A 24,467-nucleotide genomic window follows, 5' to 3' on the forward strand; every position below is an offset into this window, starting at 1 on the left:
TCCCCCCCAAAAAAGCCATTGGCAACAGTATCGTTGATATACCATACTGTTTATAGCAGAACTGAAGTTGATTCTGGTTCTGCTAATCAGACTCTGTAGCCGCTCCTGTGTGCAGTGGCGTATTCTGTGTGTACATTTAATGACACTTGTCTTCGTGAATTTAAACTTTTTCTCCTCTCTGTAATTAGAGACCGTTCTTATCTACTGGGTTCTGTTGAACTTTTTATGTAATTTTGTTTTAAAAAATATCTGTGCATGCATAATTTCAAATTTTCATCAAACTTGCTTTCATTTTCATCGCTTGAAAATGAAACTGATCAAATCATCTTAAAAATTTCTTTGCTTTGCATTACATCTCTTCTGTAAAAAGAGCTTAATGTGATGTAAACGCTATCTTGTGGATGTGTGTGTACGTGTGGTTGTGATTGGGTGTATTTTGATAAGCCTTGATAATGTCATGACCTGTCATGTAAATAGTCCGACCAATGATCAATAAACATTTGTAGCAAATTAACATGAATTGTGGGGGAAAAAAAAGGAAGCACAACATGCTCAGTCGATCCTTGTTTTACTGTTGCAAAATACAACCAAACACTGCTGCTTGACAGCTGCATACTGATGCATGTGACTCACATGTTAGTGTGTGTATGTGTTTGTGTGAGCATCATCGTCTTCAGTTTAACGTCCTTCCACTTAAAGTGATATTAGACTTTGTTCAATCTAACAGACCACATCACATCACACAGAGTGCGTCCACAAAATCACTGTTCCCCAAATCATGACAGAAATGAACTGCAAGTAATGGTAGGTGGTGATTCCCTGGCTGTTTTGTATGCCCTGCATATGCAGTATGGAGTACTAAGGTGACGATGGGCTCTTTGAATATTGATCAACCTTGGCTCAAATTCTCTCTCCGCTTCCTCTAAATCTCACTCTTTATATGCAAGTATGTGTGTGTGTGTGTGTGTGTGTGTGTGCGCGTGTGCATGTGAATTATGATTTACACCAGGGACATTTTGTTGTCAGGACAACAGCAGCATGTTAGTCTGTCGTGCTGTCACCTTTCTTTCTTTCAACTGTGAACACTTACTCACATTTAAGGATATGTTGACAGTGTGCCAACACCAGTATGCTGGTGCGTAGTGCTGTCATTCAATCCGTTCAACTGGGAGCTCATATGATTACATAAAACTCTGAACAGTTTTTGAATTTGTATGGTGTCATGCATATATACCTCTGTTTTCCAGTTCACTCTTACCACCACACTAAAACAAACATTCAGTATTGCACAGTTTAATCATTCATTAACTCAACCCAACCATCAACATATGCACAGGTTTAAAATATGAACAACAAACACAAACTCAACCACTAAAACTATGCTATCAGTAACCAATTACATCATTATGTCTCAGTATCAAGAACAAAACTGCACACAATAACAGAGCAGAAATGCATGATTAAATGAATGAACCAACAATGAAAATGCAAATAAACCTTTTTTTCTTTTTTTTAAGATCTGGCAACTGGATTTTTCTGCCGCATCCAACTGTGATATTTCTGGATATGTTCTGCGTAAATGTGATGAACAAAAAGATTGTTAAAAAAATCATAGATATTCTCCAATCAACTTGTATTCAAAATAATCATAGCCAAAATACTCATTTATCTTATTTTGGCACTCAGTGTGACTCTAAACCTCTGAAAAGAAGAAACATCACGTCTAACACTTACAGTTCTTCCCAAATAAATAAATCATCATGAATACATCAGAACTGAAATCCATCAAGGCACTAAAGAAATGCCCTGCTGATGAAACTGCACACCCTCCTCAAACTCAAGAAACTGAATACTGGATAAAATGAAATAGATTAGTATGCTTCCTGTCTTTGCTTTTTCTTTCCCAAGTTTTTTTCACAAAATGTGCACACATTCAAGTCTTTGGCTTTAAGCTGATAATATTCTGTATGCCTTGTAGATCTGAAATTCTCTATCACTGTCATAACTGCATGTCCACTCACACATCCAGTTTACTGTTCTCAAACATTTTCTGTAAAAATGCAAAAAAAACCCAACACTTCCAGTGCCTGATATTTCTGCCAACTCTCTCTCTCTCTTTTTTTCTTTTCTTTTTTTTTTGGTTTTTTTGCAGCTTTCTTTTTGGTTTTTGTTCCCTTCCTTCACACCCCCCTCCCCCAACATCAACCTTCCCCCTCTTTTCTGGATGACTTTTGAATATGACAGATATTAAGTAAATGAATACATATGCGACATTTAGTAACTGCCTTTTCTACTGACCCCATCAATGTTTGAAAAGAACAAAAATCACTTACATTAAAAATGTCAAATAAATGAAACATAAATTTAGGCAGTGAGAATGAGAGAGAGAGAGAGAGAGAGAGAGAGAGAGAGAGAGAAACTAAAACAGAAATAGGAAGATAGATATAGATTCACTTGAAAGTTTACGAAGTACAAGGTGTGTTCAAAAAGCATCCGTCCTTAATTTTTAGTGCGTAAACAAATGAAGCTAGGGAGGCGTAGTTTGGTGCACATATGTAGGTGACCCCATTGCGCATACGTGAATTTTTTTCCACCTGCAGAAGCTGTCAGTCGACGGCAGACTGCCGATGCGTGAGGAAGTGTAAGTGAATGCCGTTGGATTTTTTTTTTTTTTTTTGACAAAATGACTGAAAAACTTGAACAACACTACTGCATCAAATTTTGTGTCAAGCTTGGCGATTCCCAAGTGGAAACGATCTGCAAGATTCAACAGGCCAGTGGGGACAAAGCAATGGGCACCACACAGATAAAGGAGTGGTACAACCGCTTCAAAGATGGCCGCACATCAGTGGAGAGTGAAGCACGTTCTGGTAGGCCCTCAACAACCCGAAATGAGATTGTCATTGACCAATTGAGGACCCTGGTGATGCACATCTGTGCTTCGTCAGGCTCCCTGCTCTCCCGACATGGCTCCGTGTGACTTCTGGCTGTTCCCACAGCTGAAAAGGCCCCTGAAAGGGACCAGATTTCAGTCCAGAGAAGACATGCAGAATGCGACGGACCAGCTGCACGCCATCCCAAAAGAGGCATTCCAGTGCTGTTTCCGACAGTGGCAGAACCATTGGGAGAAGTGTGTGGCAGCCCAAAGGGACTACTCTGAAGGAGATCAGTGTAAGTTTGTTGCATCTGGATACAAGTAGTTTTTATGAACAAAGGCCGCATACTTTTTGAACACACCTCGTACATTATTCTCATACAAAATGAAACAGATCTAAACAAGGGTTTTACTATCAGAAATAAGCAAAAGCACACAAAAGACCATACAAATGTCTTTTGCTTCCAAACAAGACAAGGCCATGCAACTTCAAATCAATCATTCACACATCAAGTCAATTCCACATATATATACACACACACACAGAGTGCCAGGAAAAATAAGGCAACATATCCTGAGGGTCCACAGATTTAAAGGAAAGGGGTTTCCCCTTTGCCTTATTTCACTTGTGAGCAGCACTGAAAGGAAGTACTGAGCGTCTCTCCCTTCATGGCATGCGCTCTGTTGTGAATCACAGAGTTCTTATTCTCATACATTGTAGAGTCAAACACACATACACAGCTTGAAGGGCAATCTTGACAGACAGACAGAAAACCACAAACATGGAAATAAACAATATCAGTCATACCAAAGGACAGAAAACCTCAAACACATATAGAAGTATTCAGAATATCAGTCACACCAAAGGGCAGAAAACCTCAAACAAATATAGAAATAAACAAAATATCAGTCTGATATAAATATAGAAATAAACAGAATATCAGTCACACCAACAGACAGAAAACTTCAAACAAATATAGAAATAAACAAAATATCAGTCACACCAACAGACAGAAAACTTCAAACAAATATAGAAGTAAACAGAATATCAGTCACACAAAAGGACAGAAAACCTCAAACAAATATAGAAATAAACAGAATATCAGTCACACCAAAGGACAGAAAACCTCAAACAAATATAGAAATAAACAGAATATCAGTCACACCAAAGGACAGAAAACCTCAAACAAATATAGAAATAAACAGAATATCAGTCACACCAAAGGACAGAAAACCTCAAACAAATATAGAAATAAACAGAATATCAGTCACACCAAAGGACAGAAAACCTCAAACAAATATAGAAGTAAACAGAATATCAGTCACACCAAAGGACAGAAAACCTCAAACAAATATGGAAGTAAACAGAATATCAGTCACACAAAAGGACAGAAGACCTCAAACATGGAAACAGACAGAATATCTGTGCCACTTAATATGCCCTTTCTGGTCATGGAGGTCACCATCTGCACCCTGTTGGACCACTGATAAATGCAGTGTTTAACTTTGCGAAGGTGGTTCAATGAATGCAAAACGGTTAAATAAATAAAGAGAAATCAAAGTGCAAGAAGAGCTGCACAGGTGATAAATGCATCATTTAAAGAGTTATCAGATAAAACTTCGATAAGGAGAGGATTTTGAATAAATGACTGCAGCACTGAACTCAAAAGACAAGATATCAAATGCAAGGGGTTCAAGAAATGAATAAAAACTGAAGCTACCAAAAGAAATCATAAAGTTAGAAAAGAAAACAAGCACACTGTCTTGTTCTGTCTTGTATCATTCTTTTGTAACAACAGATTTCTTTGTGCGAAACTCAGATTGCTCTCCTTGGGGAGAGCACATTACCACAGCGAAAGCACCACCCTTTTTTGACAAATCAATGAAAAACTCTCATCACGCTTTTACTTTTTTCTCTGCACTGTAGTGATACGCTCTCCCTGGACAGATCAGCCCAAATTTCACACAGAGAAGTCTGTTTAGACAAAATGTCATACCATACAATACAATCATGTGACCTTGACGTTTGACCCCTGATATTCTATGTATGAGACTTCTGCTTGCATCATGACTAATGACTTTGGTGAAGGTTGAATGCAAGATCTCATCTTTCCTATGAAAATGCTTTTTCCATCAAAATATGCCCTACTGTTACCTTGACCCCTGACCTTAAACTGCAAGAGATCATCATGATCTCACCATAGCCAGTCATTGCACCAGGTTTAATGAAAACTGAACACAAGACCCAAGTTCTGTTGTGCAAGCGTTTACTATTCTGATGAACTTGACCTCTTACCCTGTTACCATGGAAAGGTCTCATTCTTATCTACCCAACGTTGGTGGCTGAGAGAATGCCAAGATTAAAATTCACCATGGAACCACACAACCTGGAGAGGTTTACTGCATATTTTGTTTATGCATGTGAATCAAAATAATGTTAAATCCTGTCTCCAGTCTTTAGATTCTAACAGAAAAAGTCTTGCTCTGTCAATCCAGATTGGTTTTCCCTTTCAGTGAAAACAATTTGAATCTTTTTTCTGTGCAATTCCTGTTGTCTTCAATTATACCAGCCACAGTGATTTCTGTCAAAATTGGACGTTTACGTTCTGTTCCGAAGCAACGGACACATTTTGCTATTTCCCACCATGTGCGTGAAAGGGTGTGTATGTGTGTGTATTAAGTATAAATAATGCCTAGATTCCCTTCCCCCTGAGTTTTTCTTCTTCTTCTTTACTAAGACCCATAACAAACCATGGGGTACAAAACTTGCTGTAGAGCTATAACATGCCAAATGTCTGTTCAGGAATCCATCTAACATGACCACATGGTACATCCAATCAACAACAAAAAAAGATAAATGACCCGTTGCCTTTTAGAGATAATTTTTTCACGACCACACAGTTGGAGCAAAACAACACTGATGGAAGACAGTTCCATACTTGGACTTCCAAAATCATTTGACTCAGTTACAATGCTTTCTTTAATGCTAAAGTTTCACATCAAACCCCTTTCAGCTTTCCACTTCCAAGTCGTCTTGTCACTGAAAATAATAGAAAACATGAACCTGACCTGTACGTTGCTCATGAGTCAACAGAGACAACTTACTGATTTTATATCACTGTATGTATCCAACTTTGTCTACACCCATTACACGCACACATATACCAAGTACTTGTGTAGTTTGTCACAGAGTGGAAATCTAAATAAGGCAAAAGTGTTGGATATTAATCAACAAACAAGCACAACCAGTTCTGCTCAGACAAAGGCGCTCACCTATTGCTGTTTAACACCTCTGTTCAGCAAAGAGTTGCAGCAAAGTAAAGGAACTCTTTCTCTTCAGCATACAGTCACTGCAAACTGAAGGAAATGCTTCTCTTCAGCATCGTTTCAAGGTGTGAAGTGTGGTAACTGATCCATATATGCTACACCACATGTGCTTCCATGTAAAAAATATTTTAAAAAAAGAAGAAAACTGACCAATGCACAAACCCAATACTCTGGTCAGGCCTTGATATCAAGCCTTCAGCGAAAGTCTCTACAAAACTGAAAAGAAGCATTTAACAACAATGGTTTGAAAGTGGGAAACTCCTGCCCGAGCAGAAGCAACTGCACCTGTCAGCAGTTTAATAATAATAATATTTTCTTACTGTCTCATGTTCACCCAGCCCCTCCCACAGCTTGCATCCCACCACCAGTGTGCCTGGTCATTTTCCCCCTGGGGGCTGGATGCCAGGGGGTATGTCTTTGCTGCCGCTGAGGCTGTGGATGAGGGAGGTGATCTGGGCGTGCTTGCTGACCTCCTCCTGCAGGTGGGCCACCTGGTCCTGGTACCTCTTCAGCCCCTCCTCCTGCTCCTGGGTCAGCCGCTCCAGGGACTTCACCTGCACACGGTTCAGTCCAGTTCAGTTCAGTTCCTCAAGGAGGCATCACTGTGTTCTGACAAATCCATATATACGCTACACCACGTCTGCCAGGCAGGTGCCTGGCCAGCAGCATAACCTAGGCCTTGAGTGCATGCATATATTATATTACATCTCTGTCTGAGTGTGTATGTGTGTGTGTCTGAAATCTGATTAAATGACACAGGAAATGACTGATGAGCACCCAATGGCAGCTGTCAGTCAGCTCTACCCAGGTAGGCAGCCTGTTGTGCAAATGACCCCATGTTTGTAAAGCACTTATAGCTTGGTCTCCAACCGGGGATGAGCGCTTTGTAAGTATTCATATTATTACCATCATATATACTTGTGTACCTATCAGAGTGGATTTCTTCTGTAGAGTTTTGCCAAAGAACAACACTTCTGTTATCGTGGGTTCTTTTTCAGTGTGCTAAAGTGTGTGCTGCAAACGGGCTTTCAGTTCATTGTGTCTTCTGAATGACCAGACGCTGAGTTTGATTTTCCACTCAAAGGGTGAGACTGGGATTTGACCCCAGACCCTCACAGATACTGTATTGGCAGAAAAGCATCTTAACCATTCTGTTACCTTTCTCCTTGTACACACACCTTTCACATCTGCAACTCACATACACACCACTGTCATTTGTCAGTGATTCCTTTCCTGGGGGTCTGCTTGTTGTATTGGCAAATGACTGTGTGAATGGCATGCATCTTTCACATATTTTGTTAAAATGTCATGTCACGATGTGGTGCATAAAAGATCACTGTCAGCATGTACACAGATGCAAGAACAAGACAGAGGAAAAGTCACCACAAACCCCACTCCCCCCACCTCCAAAACCACCCTTCACCACCCCATAAAGTGTCCAAAGACTCATTTATTGCCCTACCCATAGAAACTACCACATCCTTAGTTTCCCCCTTGCCTAAAAACACAGCCAGACACATACAAGAACACACCCACCCACCCACAAACAACCCCACTTTGATGAACAACACATCACACATGCACCAGTCACACACACATGGAGACGTAAACAGCCCAAGCCCACCTTCTGTGCCAGGGAACCCACCCACAACCCACCCACACATTCAACACCACATCCTTTTAGGTTTTTTTTTTATAATCTTTTCTCACTTTTAGTGTGAAGTCCTATCCAGCCCACCTCATGTGCAAGGAAACACGGCCACCCACCCACCTATACACACCACCCCCCTCCTTTTTTTTTTTTTTTTTTTTAATTACTGGAAAGATTAAAACTGAAAAACAACACACATCACTCATGCACCGTTCACACACAAACACACACACAAAACCTTGGTAGTCTTTTGTAGCCCAGAGATGAGGCAGCCTGTGTTCACAACGATAGCACAAGTGGCTCTACCAGTCCAAGACTGGAAGCACGCAGGCACTCCCCAGAAGTCACAACGGTAGTCTCGCTGTCTGGAAAAGGGGCGTGGACAGTCTACTACACCACCACTCCCCCACATACACACACAGACCCAGTCCTTCCCATACACAATAGCTTAGTATCCGGGTTTGAATCTCAGCAATGGTGCCTGAAGGGTAAAGTGTGGAGATTTTTCTGATTTTCAAGGTCAACATATGTGCAGACCTGCTTATGCCTGAACCCCCTTTGTGTGTATACGCACACAGAAGATCAAATACGCAAGTTAAAAATCCTGTAATCCATGTCAGCATTCGGTGGGTTATGGAAACAAGAACATACCCAGCATGCATGCTCCCGGAAATGGAGTTTGGCTGCTTACATGGCGGGGTAAACAAAGAAAACGGTCATACACGTAAAACGTTATTTGCCTGTCCGAGTGTGTATGCGTGCGTGCCTGAATGACACATGAAACGAACAATGAGCATCTGAATGGCAGCCATCAGTCAGCTCTACCCAGGTAGGCAGTCTGTTGTGCAAGCAACCCGGTGTTTGTAAAGTGCTTAGAGCTTGGTCTCTGATAGAGGATAGTCACTATCAAAAAAAGTATCCACATGATGATGATGATGATGCGTGGACCCCCCACCTTGTGAGCCAGCTCCCTGTTGGTGTGCTCCAGGGTGGAGATGTTGGCCCTCAGGGTGTCCAGGCACTTCTCCAGGGTGTCCTTCTCCTGCTCCAGCTCCTCGCGGTCCTTCACCACACGCCCATGCTTGTCTGTCAGCGTCTGCAGCGATTTGCTCGTCTCTGACAAGACACAGCAAGTTCACTTTATTATCATCTTTTTTTTTTTTTTTTTATAGTTGTGTTGTAGAGTATATGGATCAGTCTGCATACTTTGATACTTTTGAACTACCGGGATAGACAAACAATAGAAGAGAACAAACAGAATGACAAAGATCATAAAATACTAAAACTTTCCATTGCAACAGAGTAATTTTCTGAACTGACAAAGCCTAAATATATAACAGAATACAATATAACAGAATGATAATAATATTAAATGTACATGAGTAAAGCCTCATACCCACGATTCCATAAAAGACATAAAAAACCTATATCAAACAGCAATCAAGAGTAATAAAACAACAGCAAAGATCAGTTTCTATGTTTCAAAACCACTCCCCTACCCATGCTCTCTCCTTCGAACTCACCCCCAACCCCATCCCCGACCCCACTCACCATCCTCATTCGCCCACTGTCTTTTAGGCAAGCATGAAATATCAAAAATTTGTATACCGAGACATGTGCAAACTGACAGCCTGAATAACACAGACCAAACCGTCCCCTCAGCTTGATTTTCTTTTTCTTCTCTCTTTTTCTTCTTTTCTCTATTCCAGGAAAGCGCTGAAACGTGAGGGAGGCGACATCAAACTCACCCAGCAGCTTGTTCTCCTTCTCCTTCAGTGTCCGGGACAGCTGTTTCCTCTCCTCCTCCAGCTTCTTCAGCTGGTCACTGGCACTGAAATGTTACAGGATGAAAACTGTCACAGTGAAGGCTCAAAAGGTCATCGACTCTGACAGAGAACAGAGACCTGTGCAATGAGAAGAACAATACTGAGACAAAGCATTATCAGAAACAGACAAAGAAAACAATTATACATAACGGATAGATTCAGTTTCTCAAGGAGTAGTAAATGCATTTGGACAAATCCATGTATATGCGACACATTTGCTAGGCAGATGCCTGACCAGCTGCATTAGTCAGACCTTGAGTGCATGCATATATATCTTCTTGTTCTTGTTGCTTATAATCCAGCCGACCGCACAAGACCATATCAGGACTGTTAAACCATACAAATGCTCAACCACGTCAACACAAGACTGTCACATCTACAAAATAACACTAAGACAAACCCACAAAACACAGTTCATGACACAGTATCCAAACCATTTAGCTCCTTACGGCAAATAAGACCAAGCCATGATGAGGATGCCAGCCATTCCGCTTAATTTATCATCCCCAGATTACAAAAAATCGTAAAAAAGGAAAAAAACAATACTTCAAAGCCAAACAAAAAATATATAAGAAAGGCCATATAGGCAAATAACACTGCAGAATGAGCAGCTAGTGCCAATCCCAGTGTTTACATCTCACCACCTGATTGCCAAAGCAAAACAGCACAGATAGCACATCATAGACTGCGGAAAAGAGAAAAAAGTCTCCAGGCTTGCTTGAAAAAAAAAAAGGGGAATGGGCTGAGAAGACAGAAAAAGGAGACAACAGTGAAGAAAGAAAAAAGGCAGAAACAAAGAGAGCAATTGAAAAAAGGAAATTTCTAGAATTTCCAAAAGCAGGGATGTTATTTATACTGAAAGACCCTTGGCATCCCCACCAGGGAATGCATACATATCTGTGTACCTATCAGAATGGATTTCTTCAAAGAATTTTGTCACAGGACGACACTTTAGATGCCATGGATTATTTTTTCAGTACGCCAAGTGTATGCTGCACAGGGGACTTCAGTTTATCGTCTCAACTGAATGACCAATCCCTCAGTTGTAGATTTTTCAAATTTGAGAGAAAGGGCAAGAGCGGGAATCAAATCCAGACCCTCATGGACACTGTATTGGCAGGTAAGCATCTTAACCATTGTGCTACCCTCCTCCTTTAAATGTAACACATAAAACCAAACAGCCCAGAGCGGTGAAGGAAGGTGATGGGTTCAGAACTTACACATCATGCTGGTGTTTCAGGGACTCGTAGTGTTTCTGTAGCATCTCGTGCATCTCCTTTGTCGTCTTCAGCTCCTGCTGCTGCCGTGTCAGGGACGACTCCAGCTCCTCACACCTGTCATCAGCAGTGTCACACACCAGTCATCAGCAATATTACACACCTGTCATCAGCAACATACATATTATACACTTGTCATCAACAACATTGCACACCTTCATCAGTGATGTTACTCATCAGTCATTAGCAATGTTACACACCAGCCATTAACAATGTTACACACTGGTCATAAGCAATGTTACACATATGTGATCAGCAATGTTACACACCTGTCATCAGCAATGTTACACATCAACATTACATACATATCAATACTCATCATCATTGCAGGTATATTTTAAAGGTTTCTGCACACGTGTACGTGTGTGTGTATACACATGTCCCAGAAACAGACACATAAAGAGACATAAGAGCAAGAGGTAAACGTGTGTGCATATGTATTAGTGTACATGAGCGTGCGTGCAAGCAAACACGTGTATGACTGGATTTTGTTATTTGTGCGTGTGTATACATATGCATGCGTGTATGAAAAAAGTGACTACGTTCAAGAGAAAAACACACGCACAGACACAAAGACAGACACAAAAAAAACACCCACAAGGACCAAGAAATACAGCACAGCGTGTGCACAAACATTTGCGCCAAGTTTGCAAAAAAACAAAACAACCTAAAAAAAAAAACAAACCCAGCCATCCCAACTCCAGCATACAGATCACACAACTCACTTTTCCATCAGGTCACTGTGTGTGTTCTTCAGCTCCTCCAGCTCCAAAGCCTTCAGTTCCAGTCTGAAAAAAAAAAAAAAAAAAAAAAAAAGAAGAAAAAAATCACTTTCACAACTTGATACTGCACGGGAAAGCAGCACAAATTCTCATCAGGATGCTGCACAGGAAAGCAACACAAATTCTCATAAGGAAAAGAAATGCTGCAAACATACCTATCAGGTCAGAATCAGACACATTACAAGAACACAAACAGATCTCCACACACACACACACACACACACACAGTGACATACCTATTAAGACCCACACACATAAGTACAAACACACAAACACAGATTAGACTGCTTACCCTATCATACTAATGGATTAAATAAAACAAGTTAAAAGAAAAAAACAACAACAGTGAGACACCAGTACAGACCCACACACATACTTACAAACACACATACTCATACACTCGCCACAGACTGACACACTCACACACAGACCTACACAAATACTGCATGGAAAAGCAGGATGTATTAGAAGTGGTGTATTAGAAGATGAATATCATTTTCTAGACAAATGTATTAGATATGAACACATATAACAGGTTTTCCTAACAGATATAAAGTCTGAAATCACAAATTTTGATGATACTGATACAATGAGTCAATGGTGTAATTATGACCCCGTACAACCCCAACTAGCAAAATTCATATATGAATGTTTCAAAGAACACGTCACGTTAGAACACCTCAGATTTAGTTTAGTTGGGTTTGTTTTGTTTTTTTTGTTTTTTTACCCTTTATTTTTGTGTCTATAAACCTTTCATTCACAGTTTTCATGACAAATAAATATGATTCTGATTCATACACAAACACACACTCTCATGCATTCGCACACCCACAGATCCACAAACATACTCACATGACACATATTTACCCCCCCACCAACCCCCCCCCCCAACACACAGTATCCACTCACTGATTTTTCTCATGCTTGAGCAGGTCATAGTCATTCCTCAGCCTGTCCTTGTCCAGCTTGATTTCGTTCATCTCCTGCAGAAGACCTTCGTTCTTCCGCTCCGCCTCTTGGAACATGCAGCGCATTTTGTGGGCCTGCGGAGGAAGGTGGCAGAATGGTTAAGGCACTCGTCTGCCAATACTGTGTCCATGAGGGTCTTGGTTCGATTCCTGCCCTCACCCTTTCTCCGAATGTGGACCGGAAAATCAAATTGAGAATAATGCCATTCGGATGAGATGATAAACAGAGGTCCTGTGTGCAATGAAAAATATCGCCTGGCAACACAAGTTTTGTCCTTTGGCAAAACTCTGTGGAGAAGAAATCCACTCTGATAGGTACATAAATACATATATATCCATACACTCAAGGCTTGACAAGCTCGTTGTGTTATGCTGCTGTCAGGCATCTGCCTAGAGGATGTTGCGTAGTATATATGGATTTGTCCTAATGCAGAGACACCTCCTTGAGAAAATAAAACTTGTGGCACTGCAAAACAAGAGAGGCCCAACAAAATTCCATACTTTTTTCTACACCATTTCCAGACCAACCTGAAAATGTTCCATACCAATCACAAAGCTAAAACTAAGAGCACCTTTAAAAAAAAAATTCTCTGGCACTGAAAAGGTTAAGTTCACAGATGTCAATCAGTCTTTACAAGTTCAATGATGAAACATCTGAAAAAAAAAAATTCCCAAGAGGCAAAGGGAAGTTTCAATGTACTGAAAAGTCAAAGAATGAATGGATGAAAATGAATGGATGAACAGGAAGTAAATAAACAAATGAATGGAGAAATCAAATCAAATCATGTCACAAAATGTTATTCTTCCAATTCCCCCCATCTGAAAAGCCAACAAAATAAATGCATACGGCTTCATTTTTGCATTGTATATTGAAGGATCCACAAATTATCCCATGGGTACATCTATGCCTTATCACATCACAATCACACATTTGCACACACACACACACATACACACACACACACACACAAATGGTCACCTCGGCGCCATGACGAGCCTGGCGGGATCTGTACTGTGCAATCAAACGATCTGCCTGAGTCAAGGCCAGTGACTTGGCTTCCAGCAAATCCTGAAGGTGGTCTTCTTTTGTCTGTGCACACACATATAATATAATTAAGATAAAAACAAGACTGTGGGCTAATAGGAAAATGGCAGGCTGAATAAGCTTATGGATACAGGGACAATTTCAATATGATTATGGAGATAAGAATACTATGATCTACAACTATACTATATTTGAAACAGAGATTCAATTCATGTTAAGAATGTAAAATTACATCAAAAGAAAACAAAAGTAAGACTGCAACAATCTGCATAAAATTAACAAAAATACTATATGCTGATGATGCATAAAATAAACAAAACTAAAACTACACCACATCAAATAATACTGTTCAGCTTAACTTACGATTTTTTAAAATATTTCTTTATATGATAATGAAAATAATGCAGCTCTATGAAGACAACTCCCAGAACAAAGACAGTTTGCCAACGTTATAACAATACTGATTTCCACATATTATTTTCATACGACTGCTTTGGGCTAATAAACTTGCATCAACAAAAAAGAAAGAATGTTACTAGCAATACCAGACTCGCCCCACTACTGTTTCAACACTTTTTTGATTCAACACATCTCATAAATACTGCCAAACACAAAAAGGTCAGAAGTAAAACACAAATGAACCAAACTGTAAAGAGATAAAATCAAAAACACAGAAACAATCAATCAACACTGTACCTGGTGTGACTGTAGTCTGTGTTCATAGATCTCAATGATGTCTGCTGTCTTCATGTCTTTCAGCTGCACAAAACCACAACTTTCTGCTTTAAGCAAGCGTATGATGACAAAACTGATGCAGACAAAATGAAACCAATAACATCATAGCTCTGTATGAAAACAAAGCACAGGAACAAGAAAAACCCGATTGGATAATATTTGCTTTGTATTTAAACACAACACCATGTAGCATCAATTGTTTTTTGTTTTGTTTTGTTTGGTTTGGTAGCTTAACAGAGAAAAGAGCCACAGAAAAAAAGAACAAAACATCTAATATGATTAAAACATGACAAGAACTCAGTTCCAAATACTGACAGTGTTATCCAAAAAAGGGTAAAAGAAAATGGCAGACAAGAACAATTATCCTTCAAGCTTAAAAAAAAAAAAGGCATACATACATACACACACCAAAAAACCCTATCCTCCAAGCTTGTCTCTCCCCCTACCTCAATGGAAGAGTGCATTTTTTCAATGAGGCTCTGGATGGAGTCATCTGTGGTCTGCACAGACACTGACATATCACTGTTTGGCTTCAGCGGAATGTTCTCCTTGTTCTCCCCGCCAAACACCTGTTTGGAGGAGACCCGTGAGATGTCCAACGAAGTATCAGAGGTCACCTTGGCAGAGGCGGCACTGGCATTGGCTGCCGCAACCGCATCCCCAAGTCTGGACAAGACAACAACAAAAAAATCTAATAAATAAAAACTTCTGTGCTGTGTTTGCTGTGAGTGTGAAAGGGTAGACAATTTTGTCAGAACATAACAAGAGGCAAAGCCTTCAAGACTCACTTGTGCTTCGTGCTTAATCCAGTACAGGAATTATGAGGAGAGAAAAAGAAAAGAGATTTAAAAAATTGTTGAAAAGTGCTTTGTATTAAATATGATATAAGAAATAAGCTTGGAAGAAAAAAACAAAAGAAAAAAAGAGAAAAAGGGCATGCGAGCGGGATCAAACCATTCAGTTCCGAAGCAAGCAGACCAATCCCCACTGCTGCGGCACATCTGACATCATTTGACTAAATTTAATACTTAAAGCAATGTTGACATTTTCTTCTTCGTGCAGTAAACAGATATGATAGTAGTGGACGTAATAACACTGTTTAAATCATGTTTTTTTGTGTGTTTTATTATATCTCAATTATTCTTTTATTTCGGCGGCAAAGGAGAAATTGCCATCGCTTCAAGCACACCGCAACACATGGTAGATCTCTAGATCTGCACGAACCAGTCCAAAATGGGCTGAAACAAATGATCAATTCAATCTTTCTTTTGTGTTCATTCCAGTTAATTCAGTGTCTGCTTTAGAAATATTTATATGCAGAAAACACATTGATGGTGTAGTTAGTATCACTGTGTGTGTTATGTCCAAAAATTTGTATTTCCTTCATTTGATTTGTGAACAAGTAAAACGTGGTCATGTTGTCTTCGAACACAACCTACCTTCAAGGGCCTAACTCAGTGGGAAGCTGTTTTTAGAATTTTTGGATTACCGAACGAATCTCAACTAAATAAACCGTTACTGATTCAGAAATACGGTTTAATTTGGGAGACTTGCAACCTGTTAATGGTATGACTGTGAATATTTTTTTCATACTATGTTTAAGCCAAATTTGGTACTGGCTGACAAATCATTTCCAGAGAAAATGGCAATGTTTAAGTTTACCACGGACACACAGACAACTGAACACCAGGTTGAAACATAGACTCACTTTGTTAACACAAGTGAGTAAAAAAAATAACATTGTAATCTTACCATGACTGGCTTCTCTGTTATCAGTTTGTTGTTTTATCTCCACAGCATCTTCTGCACCAGTAGCATTACTATCAAAACTGCTCATCATGCAGCGGATCCCAAATTCCCCGTACAGGCACATGCCAATGATCTGAAATCCCCTATACACAGCTACATGCTGATGATCCCAAATCCCCCATATACAGGAACATGCGGATGGTCCCAAATCCCCTGTAAACAGCCACACGCCGCTGATCCCAAATCCCCTGTACACTGCCAAATACCACTGATCCCAGTCCCCCATACATTGCTACACTCCCAGAAGCCCTCCAAAATCCTGCAGTAATATGCCATGGCAGTTGGCTACTACCATCATTTAGGATAAAGACAGTATTAACAGGTTACACTTTCTGAGGTGAACATGCCGCAAAAACAAAACAAAAAATAACCAAATGAACAAAACAAACGAAACAATGCCAAATCCATTAAAATCTCTGAAGGAACTCTGCCCCACACCGTAAGTTCTCTAACATGAGAGCTAGGCCCACTCACATGACATCAGGGAAGTCGGGCAACGAAGAGCCGAGACAGGTAAGCTGCAAGGCAATCTGCACCAGGTCCCTGTCCCGTGACGTCCACCCCTTGGCCAGGAAAGGCACCATTTCTGTGTCCTGTGCACAGTCAGCCCATCATACATTGTGATACTGGGCAATAGTGGGCAAAGGGTGGAGATTTTTCCAATCTCCCAGGTCAACAGATGTGCAGACCTGCTTGTGCCTGAACCCCCTTTGAGTGTATAACATATGCAAGCAGAATATCATTATCAAATACACATGTTAAAGATCCTGTAATTTATGTCAGCGTTTGGTGGGTTATGGAAACAAGAACATACCCAGCATGCACACCCCTGAAAATGGAGTATGACTGCCTACATGGCGGGGTCAATGAACAAAACAGTCATACATGTACTTATACGTATGAGTGTGTATGTGTGCATGGCTTAAACCTGACTGAATGACACATGAAACAAACGATGAGTGCCCAATGGCAGCTGTCAGTCGTTTCTACCCTGGTAGGCAGCCTGTCGTGCAAATGACTTCATGTTTGTAAAGAGCTAAGAGCTTGATCCCCGACCAAGGATGGGCGCTATGTTAGTATCCATATCATCATCATCATACTGTCAAAGGGACCAATTCTGTGACAGTCATTCTGTGTCCTGTTCTGTCAGTCCATCATACATTTTGATAATGTCGTTCGATAAGAGTAGACATTTTAAATATTGGACTGGCTATGTTATTTCAAATAATGCCTGGCATTTTTTTTGTTTTTTTTGACTAATGTAAAGATTTTAGTTAAAGTCGATACTGGGCATTGAGCTTGTTGGATCAAACACCCAAACTTTTAAACCATTAAGCTTTTATATAAACCTAAGATGTGCTTTGCCTTTCCTTGGACACTTTGTTTTTATATCTTTGAATTTTGTCATACAGGACATGTGTTCTGTGGAAATTGTAGGCTGGCTCTATTGAGAGAAAGGTCTTTGTATGACTGATGAACTTCCTTTGGAAGTACTCCAACTCTGGGGGGTCTTTTCTACTAATTCTAGCATTAGTCTGAAAGAAATGAAAATTAACAAAGATACCAGCATCTGTTTCTTTTCATTTTACCTTGTTTTCACTCTTGCTCCATGGTTTGAATAACATCAGAAGACTGAGAAGGAACAGACTGTTGATGAGAATCATTTCCAAAAAGCGCATGAGATCTTCTCTTATAACTACAAGACCTATTTTAGCATGGACAAACTCTGGATTTTTCCATTCCAGAAAAATCAAAACAGAACACATCTGGACTTTCTCCTTCAAATTTAGAAAGAAAAACAAGATCCTCTAAACAAAACTGCACTGGACTGTACTGCCCGGAAAAAAGGAAAGGTGCCAGTCGTCTCACAGGGGTGAGTGACTCATCATAATACTGAAATGTGTGCAACTGGGGTCCAGGGGCCACTACAGAATACCAGGGTTCCCTCTGACCAAACAAATTCCTTACTTTTTACAATTGTTTTCAGACCAGAATGAAACATCTCCATACCAAACACAAAGCCAAACCGAATAAAAAAAATTGTTACACCACTGACAAAACAGACTGGTGGATACCGCAGTATTGATGCTCAATTTTCAAGACTTCATGTTTTAAATGCATTAAGCTTTTTGTTGAATGCTACTGGTCAAGAGTTCTATTAAAACTCCAAGACTTCCAGACCATGGAGGGTAAATTATATTTTTCTCAATACTTTTTTTGGCCTGCAACTGTTCTTAGTTTCCAAAGACTTTCCCAGACTCCCTGTGTCATACTGTACAAACACCATTATGTTGAAACAAAGTAAAAAATATAAAAAAATCACAAAAATGTCAAAATGGAAGTGTGTTCATGGTAATAATCCAGTCCCACCCATGAAATCTAAAACAGTGTTCTCATCTACTATCACTGAGCAGAAAATCCCAGGCAGCCCACTGACCTGTAACAGTTCAAGGAAGAGTTTTTCCAGGCCGTCCACATAGCGCCGGATCTTGGACATGAGCTGCATGGCCAGCAACACCACCTCCACTCCTGCCTCCCTGCACACCACACCACACCACACCCCCAACCCGGTCAGACTCTCCAACATATCCAGTCAGTTGGGAGCATAAAACTTTCCATTTTCAAAATGTACACCCTGTTCTCTCACGTATCAATTATCAGAGATCGCAAGTATGTCCAGTCAGCTGAGAACGGATTCCGCCTCAAAATGTTTAATGCCCCACTCTCTCAATTGGAAATGGCACACGTATACATCTAGTCAACTGGGAAACAGTTGTAAATATAGAAACATGAATACAGAGGTGCACACCCTCAAGTCTGTTTACCAGCACTCCTGACAATGTATTTTTAACCCTTCTGTTTCTTTTTCACGAATCACTTTCAAGTAATTTTTTTTAACCCCAAGGCTGCCTATATGAAGAGATAACTCATCAGCGCAAGTATGTATGCTTCGCTGCCACAATGATGAGATAACTCGTCATCGAAATATTCTGACTTTTCCCTGGTTTGCATTGAGTTCGTTGACAAAAATACTTGTAGCTTTAGCTTGGGGAATCTTTCTAGATCCTATTCATAGCTAGAAACCCCATCTACGTCATGAGGCAGTCCTTTATTTGAGCGTTTTGGTTGGGTTACTGCTGCAGTGTTTGCCTGGCTCCTCTCCTTGCTCGCTCAACAAAATGTCGGACTGACGCCGTGCTGAAGATATGTTATCGTGGTGCACTATATCAATCAAGATTGCTTTCTTTAGCTGATGCTTGGAAAGAATTGAAGCGTAAATTCGAAGAAGACAGTGATGAACATTTATAGGACAATTTGATAGAAAATAAAGGGAGCAATCGAGAGTGGCCAAGATACGACTATCACTGAGTGAGTGATGCCAGCTGTACAGCTGTAGCAGGTGACAGAAAGTGACCGAATTATTAGTAGGACAGTGTGAGCGATTTTCTTGGCACTCAGCCAAGGCGGTCTGATGAGAACTGGATGAAGTGACCGTGTGAGAGGGGTGAAGAGGAGGGGTGGAGACCGAGGGGGCGTGGCCCCACATCCACATTATCACTTGGAGAAGCCACAATGCATTGTGTATCTGTGTGTTTTTTTGTTTTTTTTAATTGTTTTTTTTATTATTGTGGTTGTTCTAGAATAAGTTGTGTGTGCAGATATTATCCATTTGTCCAGAAAATATAATATTTTAGTGCAAATTACCTGACTAATGTTTGTAATGAACAAGTTGAAAATGTGCCAAAAAACAAAACACTGATTTCAAAACAACAGCATGTCACTAAAAATACATAAAATGGGAAAACATCATGTGTTTTGTATTCTTTATTCATTTACCTTTCAGAAAATATGTAATTTTATGGGTCTTTCTCCAATAACAAGAGCACAGAACTTTTTGAAAATATATACCCGTTTTTTGTGAAAAAAAACTATGGCAAATAGATTTCACTAAAATCTTATTTTCCTGGCAGCTAAAGAGTTAATGTTCAACACTGTAGTCTTTTTTTTTAAAAAGAAAAAGAAAAAAGAAAAGCAAAAAAAAAAAAAAAGAAAAAAAAAAAGAGAGCTCATTTACATTTAGAACAGTATGTGAGTGTTTAGATATTATCTATCACAAGAATAAAACCCAAGATTAAAACTATAAACAAAAAATCTAATGTTGTAATCAAATGATAAAAAAGTGGATATTCAGTAAAGATAAATATCCCAATATTTTCTAAAATTCCAACAACAAAGCAAGTGGATCTGCTTTATTTTTCTTTCCCTTTTTTTTTTTGTTTGTTTTGTTTTGAAGAAACTATCTAAATTTAATTTTGAAAAGAAAAAAAATATTCAATATCCACAGAAGAAAATCAATGAGATAACTTACTTATATTTTCTTTGAAAGAAAACCCAATGTCATTTGACAACAAATTTCACTGTAGAAACACACACACACACACACAAATCCCAGCAAGGCAAGGGCAGTGGAGGGGAGTGATCTTCCTTACCCCCAGTCCTGCTCGGCATCCACACACTTGAGGGTGGCCACTGATTTCTGCACAGCTTTGTTGCTGGACAGCTGGAACCGCAGGAGGGTGGCCAAGTCCTCAGTCTTCACTGTTTCTGCCACGCTAGCTTTGACCTCGTCCTCTGTGCACAGCACTGAAAAAACATTGAAAAAAGAAAAGAAAGGCATCACAGAAATGAAAACTCTTTCCGCATAAATCTAATCAACATGCTGTCTCACTGGCGGGTTGCCAGCAGGGTCTAGCTGTATCTCTGGTGTTTTGTGCAAAACACACAAATCTCCTTTGTGGTGCAACTAACTGACAGGGACACCTTTCATCCAGGAAAATTACCCAAAGAAATTATTATTGATGACAAGAGAAGGCAGGTCTCTCTCTCTCTCTGTCACACACACAAACACACACACACACACACACAGACAAACACAAGAGACAATGAAAAAACAGCATACAAAAAAAGCCCACAAGAATAAGGCAAACAAAAGAATAAAAAAGGCAAGAGAAAAATATACAAAAAGAAGGCAAACAAGAAAAAAACAACAAAGAATAAGGCCGAAGAAAGACCCTCCAAGTCCAACACCACCACAAGCTCACCCATGAAAAGCCTGAGAGCAGAAGACAAGCGGCGACAGACGCCCTTCATGCAGGGGGTGTCGGGGCTGAGCGGTCCACGCAGAATTTGAACCAGGACAGGCAGCACCAGGCTCAGGCCTGACTGCAGCTCCTGTTCATCCCTGCAGAGCAGCTCCTGCACAGCAATCCACACCCCTTTTCATTTACAATAATGATAATAATAATAATGTACATTTATATAGTGCCCTTTCTCTCTAAGAGCTCAGGGCGCTTTACACGAAAGAAAAAATTACAAATTACATAAATCATTCATGACCACTCTTTCTCAAACCCTCCCTCCCCTGCCACCCCCTTTCCCACTTCCCATGCATCCAAAGTGAGCTGACATGGATGGTGTTGGAGAAGGACGCTAAACGGGCGCAATAGCTGAGTGGTTAAAGCATTTGACTTTCAATCTGAGATTTATTTATTTATCTTTGTCATTTATTATGAATACTGATGATACTGACATAGCAAGTGTCTTCGATCAGAGACCAAACTCTAATGGCTTTACAAAGTCGTTAGCACATCAGGCTGTCTATGAACCTGGGTAGAGTTGACAGCTGCCTTTAGGCCCTCATCATTCCTTTCGTAGTCATTCAGTCAGGCTTTAGTCACACATGTATAAGCACCACATGTATTTCAGCCCAGCCAACCACACAGGGCTGATACAATGTCAATGTCAATCCAACAGAACCTTGGCAAAAAACAAAAAACAAAAAAACAAAAATAGGCACAAGTACAGCCACATCCATAAACATAAACTTAGGACATGATTGGTGCAACCATTCCATCAATTTTTCACCAGACAGAACATCAAACAAATATATTAAGCTGGGTCTAGGTTTTGTGTCGATCATTGATGCATTCAATTTTAAAATTAAAGATCGCTGTGGCAGCCGGTCAGTCACTTGACTTATTGTTTCTTTGTAAAATCGATCACACTAAAAGGGCTTATGTACATTTCTCTTATTTTCCTAAAAAACAATCGTAATTGCAGAACTTTGCAAACTTGAAAAAATATGAAGTGTTACTTTTGCTACATTGCAATTCAGCATCGTAAAAAAACAAACAAAAAACAACAACAAAAAAAGCAACAAAAAAAACAACCTTTTACCAAGACAGGAAATGAAATGAGGTATGTTGTGAACACAAAGGCATCGTCATTTGCATAAATATGCAAAATGCGGCAGAATACAGTGCAAATTTTCTTTATATACTACTGGGCTAACATTCAGTCCATCTATTCATAAGTATATTGCCACTGTTTATGCACTTAAAAAAAAAAATTCCTTCTCAAGGCCTGGAGCACTGCAGTGGTGTATGACTGACTAAAGCTCATTGGGTGCAGGTGAAGTCCCTGGAGCACTGCAGTGATGTGTGACTGACTAAAGGGCGTTGGATTACGTTGCTGGTCAGGCATCTGCTTAGCAGATTGTGGCGTAGCGTATATATATATGGATTTGTCCGAACATAGTGACGACACCTCCTTGAGTAACTGAACTGAACTGAACAGTGGCCGATCCCCCCCAAACTCCCCCAAACTCACCTCATACATCTCCTTCAGAAAATCCAAGGCAGCCTGAGCGGCGGAGGAGGTCTGGGTGACAGGGAGGGCTGCCCAGCACAGTGTGGCCACCAGTGGTGGGGAGCCAGCCTGCGGGGGGTGGCCCAGCATACTGCTCAGCTGCTTTGCAGGGGGCAGGGGACTGCCAAACAGCAGCTTGCACAGGCAGCCCCGCAGAGAGCCCAGCGAGCAGAAGGAGATCAGCAGGTCAAAGATCTGGAACAGAACAAGGAAAGCCGCCGCTGCTTGGGTGAAACCGTTGTGGTTATGATTTTAATAACCCCTTGATTTGAGGCTGTTGATACTACTGTGGAATTCTTGAACAACAGGTCAACGGAGGTGTAACAATGTTTTCTTCTCCTGTTAATTTCTGTAAACAGAAAATGAAAGCTCTCTCATCTGAAAAAACACAACAAAAAACTGTCATAATAAATATCTAAAAACTCATGAAAATGTAAATGTCATATTCGGTTTTTTTAAATGCAGTTAAGTACTGTATTCTGTATGAAGTTTCAAAAGCAAAAATAAAAACATAAACACTGTACATTCTTTTCTAAGGAAACACCGAATCACCTTCTTAACTCTTATTCTCTCACTCAGCACCAGCTATAATAATAGCCCATAACTTAACCTGTACAGATCACACATAAATAGCTCAAATTTGTCTGTGTACACTTATACATCCCTGTGCATGCACACACACACACACACACAGACACACCTTGTTGTCACAGTCTTTCCCAAAGGATCAAGGAAATACCCTGTTGTACAAAAAACAAAACAAAACCAACAACAATAACAACAAAACCAGAAACAAACAAATAGCAAAAACAGACAAGCAACATTCCTCACTTTAGCCACAGAGGAGCTGGAGCTGCAGGAAATCAGTCCTAGCGTATTCTCAATGCATTTTGGAAGGTTTTGGTATCTGAAACACAAACTGCTAACTGAAGTATCATATACTGTTGTAATCAAAGTATACAAATCATGGAATAAATAAATAAATCAAGGTGACAAGAAAAAAATTAATACAAAAAGAAACCACACACAAACAAGAGAATTTCAAGCAAACCACCATTATCTGCATAGAAATTATCAAACAATTTGGATGTTCAAATCCATTTATTTCCAATAAATGAACACTACTTTGGAAAACTTGGCCGTCAAAACAGCACTAAACAGTCTTAGTCTACCATGCTTTTTTTTTTGACTCACTTTATACACATACACTCACAGACATGCACAAACGTACCCAGGTTCATGCATTCATACACAGTCATACATACAAACACCCCTTAACACATCTACAACCTAGTATGCAACAATTTTGTGTTGTGCACTTGAGTGTTTCTATATTTTTAACTGTTTTATAAAAGGGCCTAGAGCCCTTATTTTGAGATACAAACTCACATTATTATCTATCAAATGAACTTTACACATCTACGACCTATTCTTCAAAATTTTGTGTGTGTGCCACATCAGCAA

The 24,467-nt window shown here is 40.0% G+C and overlaps 1 protein-coding gene across 2 annotated transcripts in view; it reads right to left on the minus strand.

The window, feature by feature from the left end:
* Positions 1-3,938: 3,938 nt before the first annotated feature.
* LOC143297972 (protein CIP2A homolog L-like) overlaps positions 3,939-24,467 on the minus strand; it is a 30,887-nt gene continuing 10,358 nt past the window's right edge. Inside the window, exons 9-23 of one of the 2 annotated variants that reach the window (XM_076610602.1) lie at positions 23,835-23,922; positions 22,965-23,198; positions 21,398-21,551; positions 20,786-20,939; positions 18,733-18,832; positions 16,770-16,888; positions 14,933-15,152; positions 14,448-14,510; positions 13,686-13,796; positions 12,648-12,781; positions 11,682-11,744; positions 10,900-11,013; positions 9,602-9,684; positions 8,809-8,969; positions 3,939-6,756 (exon numbers count right to left, since the gene is read on the minus strand). In XM_076610602.1, the coding sequence (XP_076466717.1) occupies positions 6,580-6,756; positions 8,809-8,969; positions 9,602-9,684; positions 10,900-11,013; positions 11,682-11,744; positions 12,648-12,781; positions 13,686-13,796; positions 14,448-14,510; positions 14,933-15,152; positions 16,770-16,888; positions 18,733-18,832; positions 20,786-20,939; positions 21,398-21,551; positions 22,965-23,198; positions 23,835-23,922 (1,975 nt within the window). In that variant the 3' untranslated portion in view covers positions 3,939-6,579. The remainder of the gene's footprint in view (positions 6,757-8,808; positions 8,970-9,601; positions 9,685-10,899; positions 11,014-11,681; positions 11,745-12,647; positions 12,782-13,685; positions 13,797-14,447; positions 14,511-14,932; positions 15,153-16,769; positions 16,889-18,732; positions 18,833-20,785; positions 20,940-21,397; positions 21,552-22,964; positions 23,199-23,834; positions 23,923-24,467) is intronic. The other variant, XM_076610603.1, reaches the window with a different exon arrangement.

This window comes from Babylonia areolata, chromosome 23, assembly GCF_041734735.1.
Source record: "Babylonia areolata isolate BAREFJ2019XMU chromosome 23, ASM4173473v1, whole genome shotgun sequence".
NCBI classification, from domain to species: Eukaryota; Metazoa; Mollusca; class Gastropoda; order Neogastropoda; family Buccinidae; genus Babylonia; species Babylonia areolata.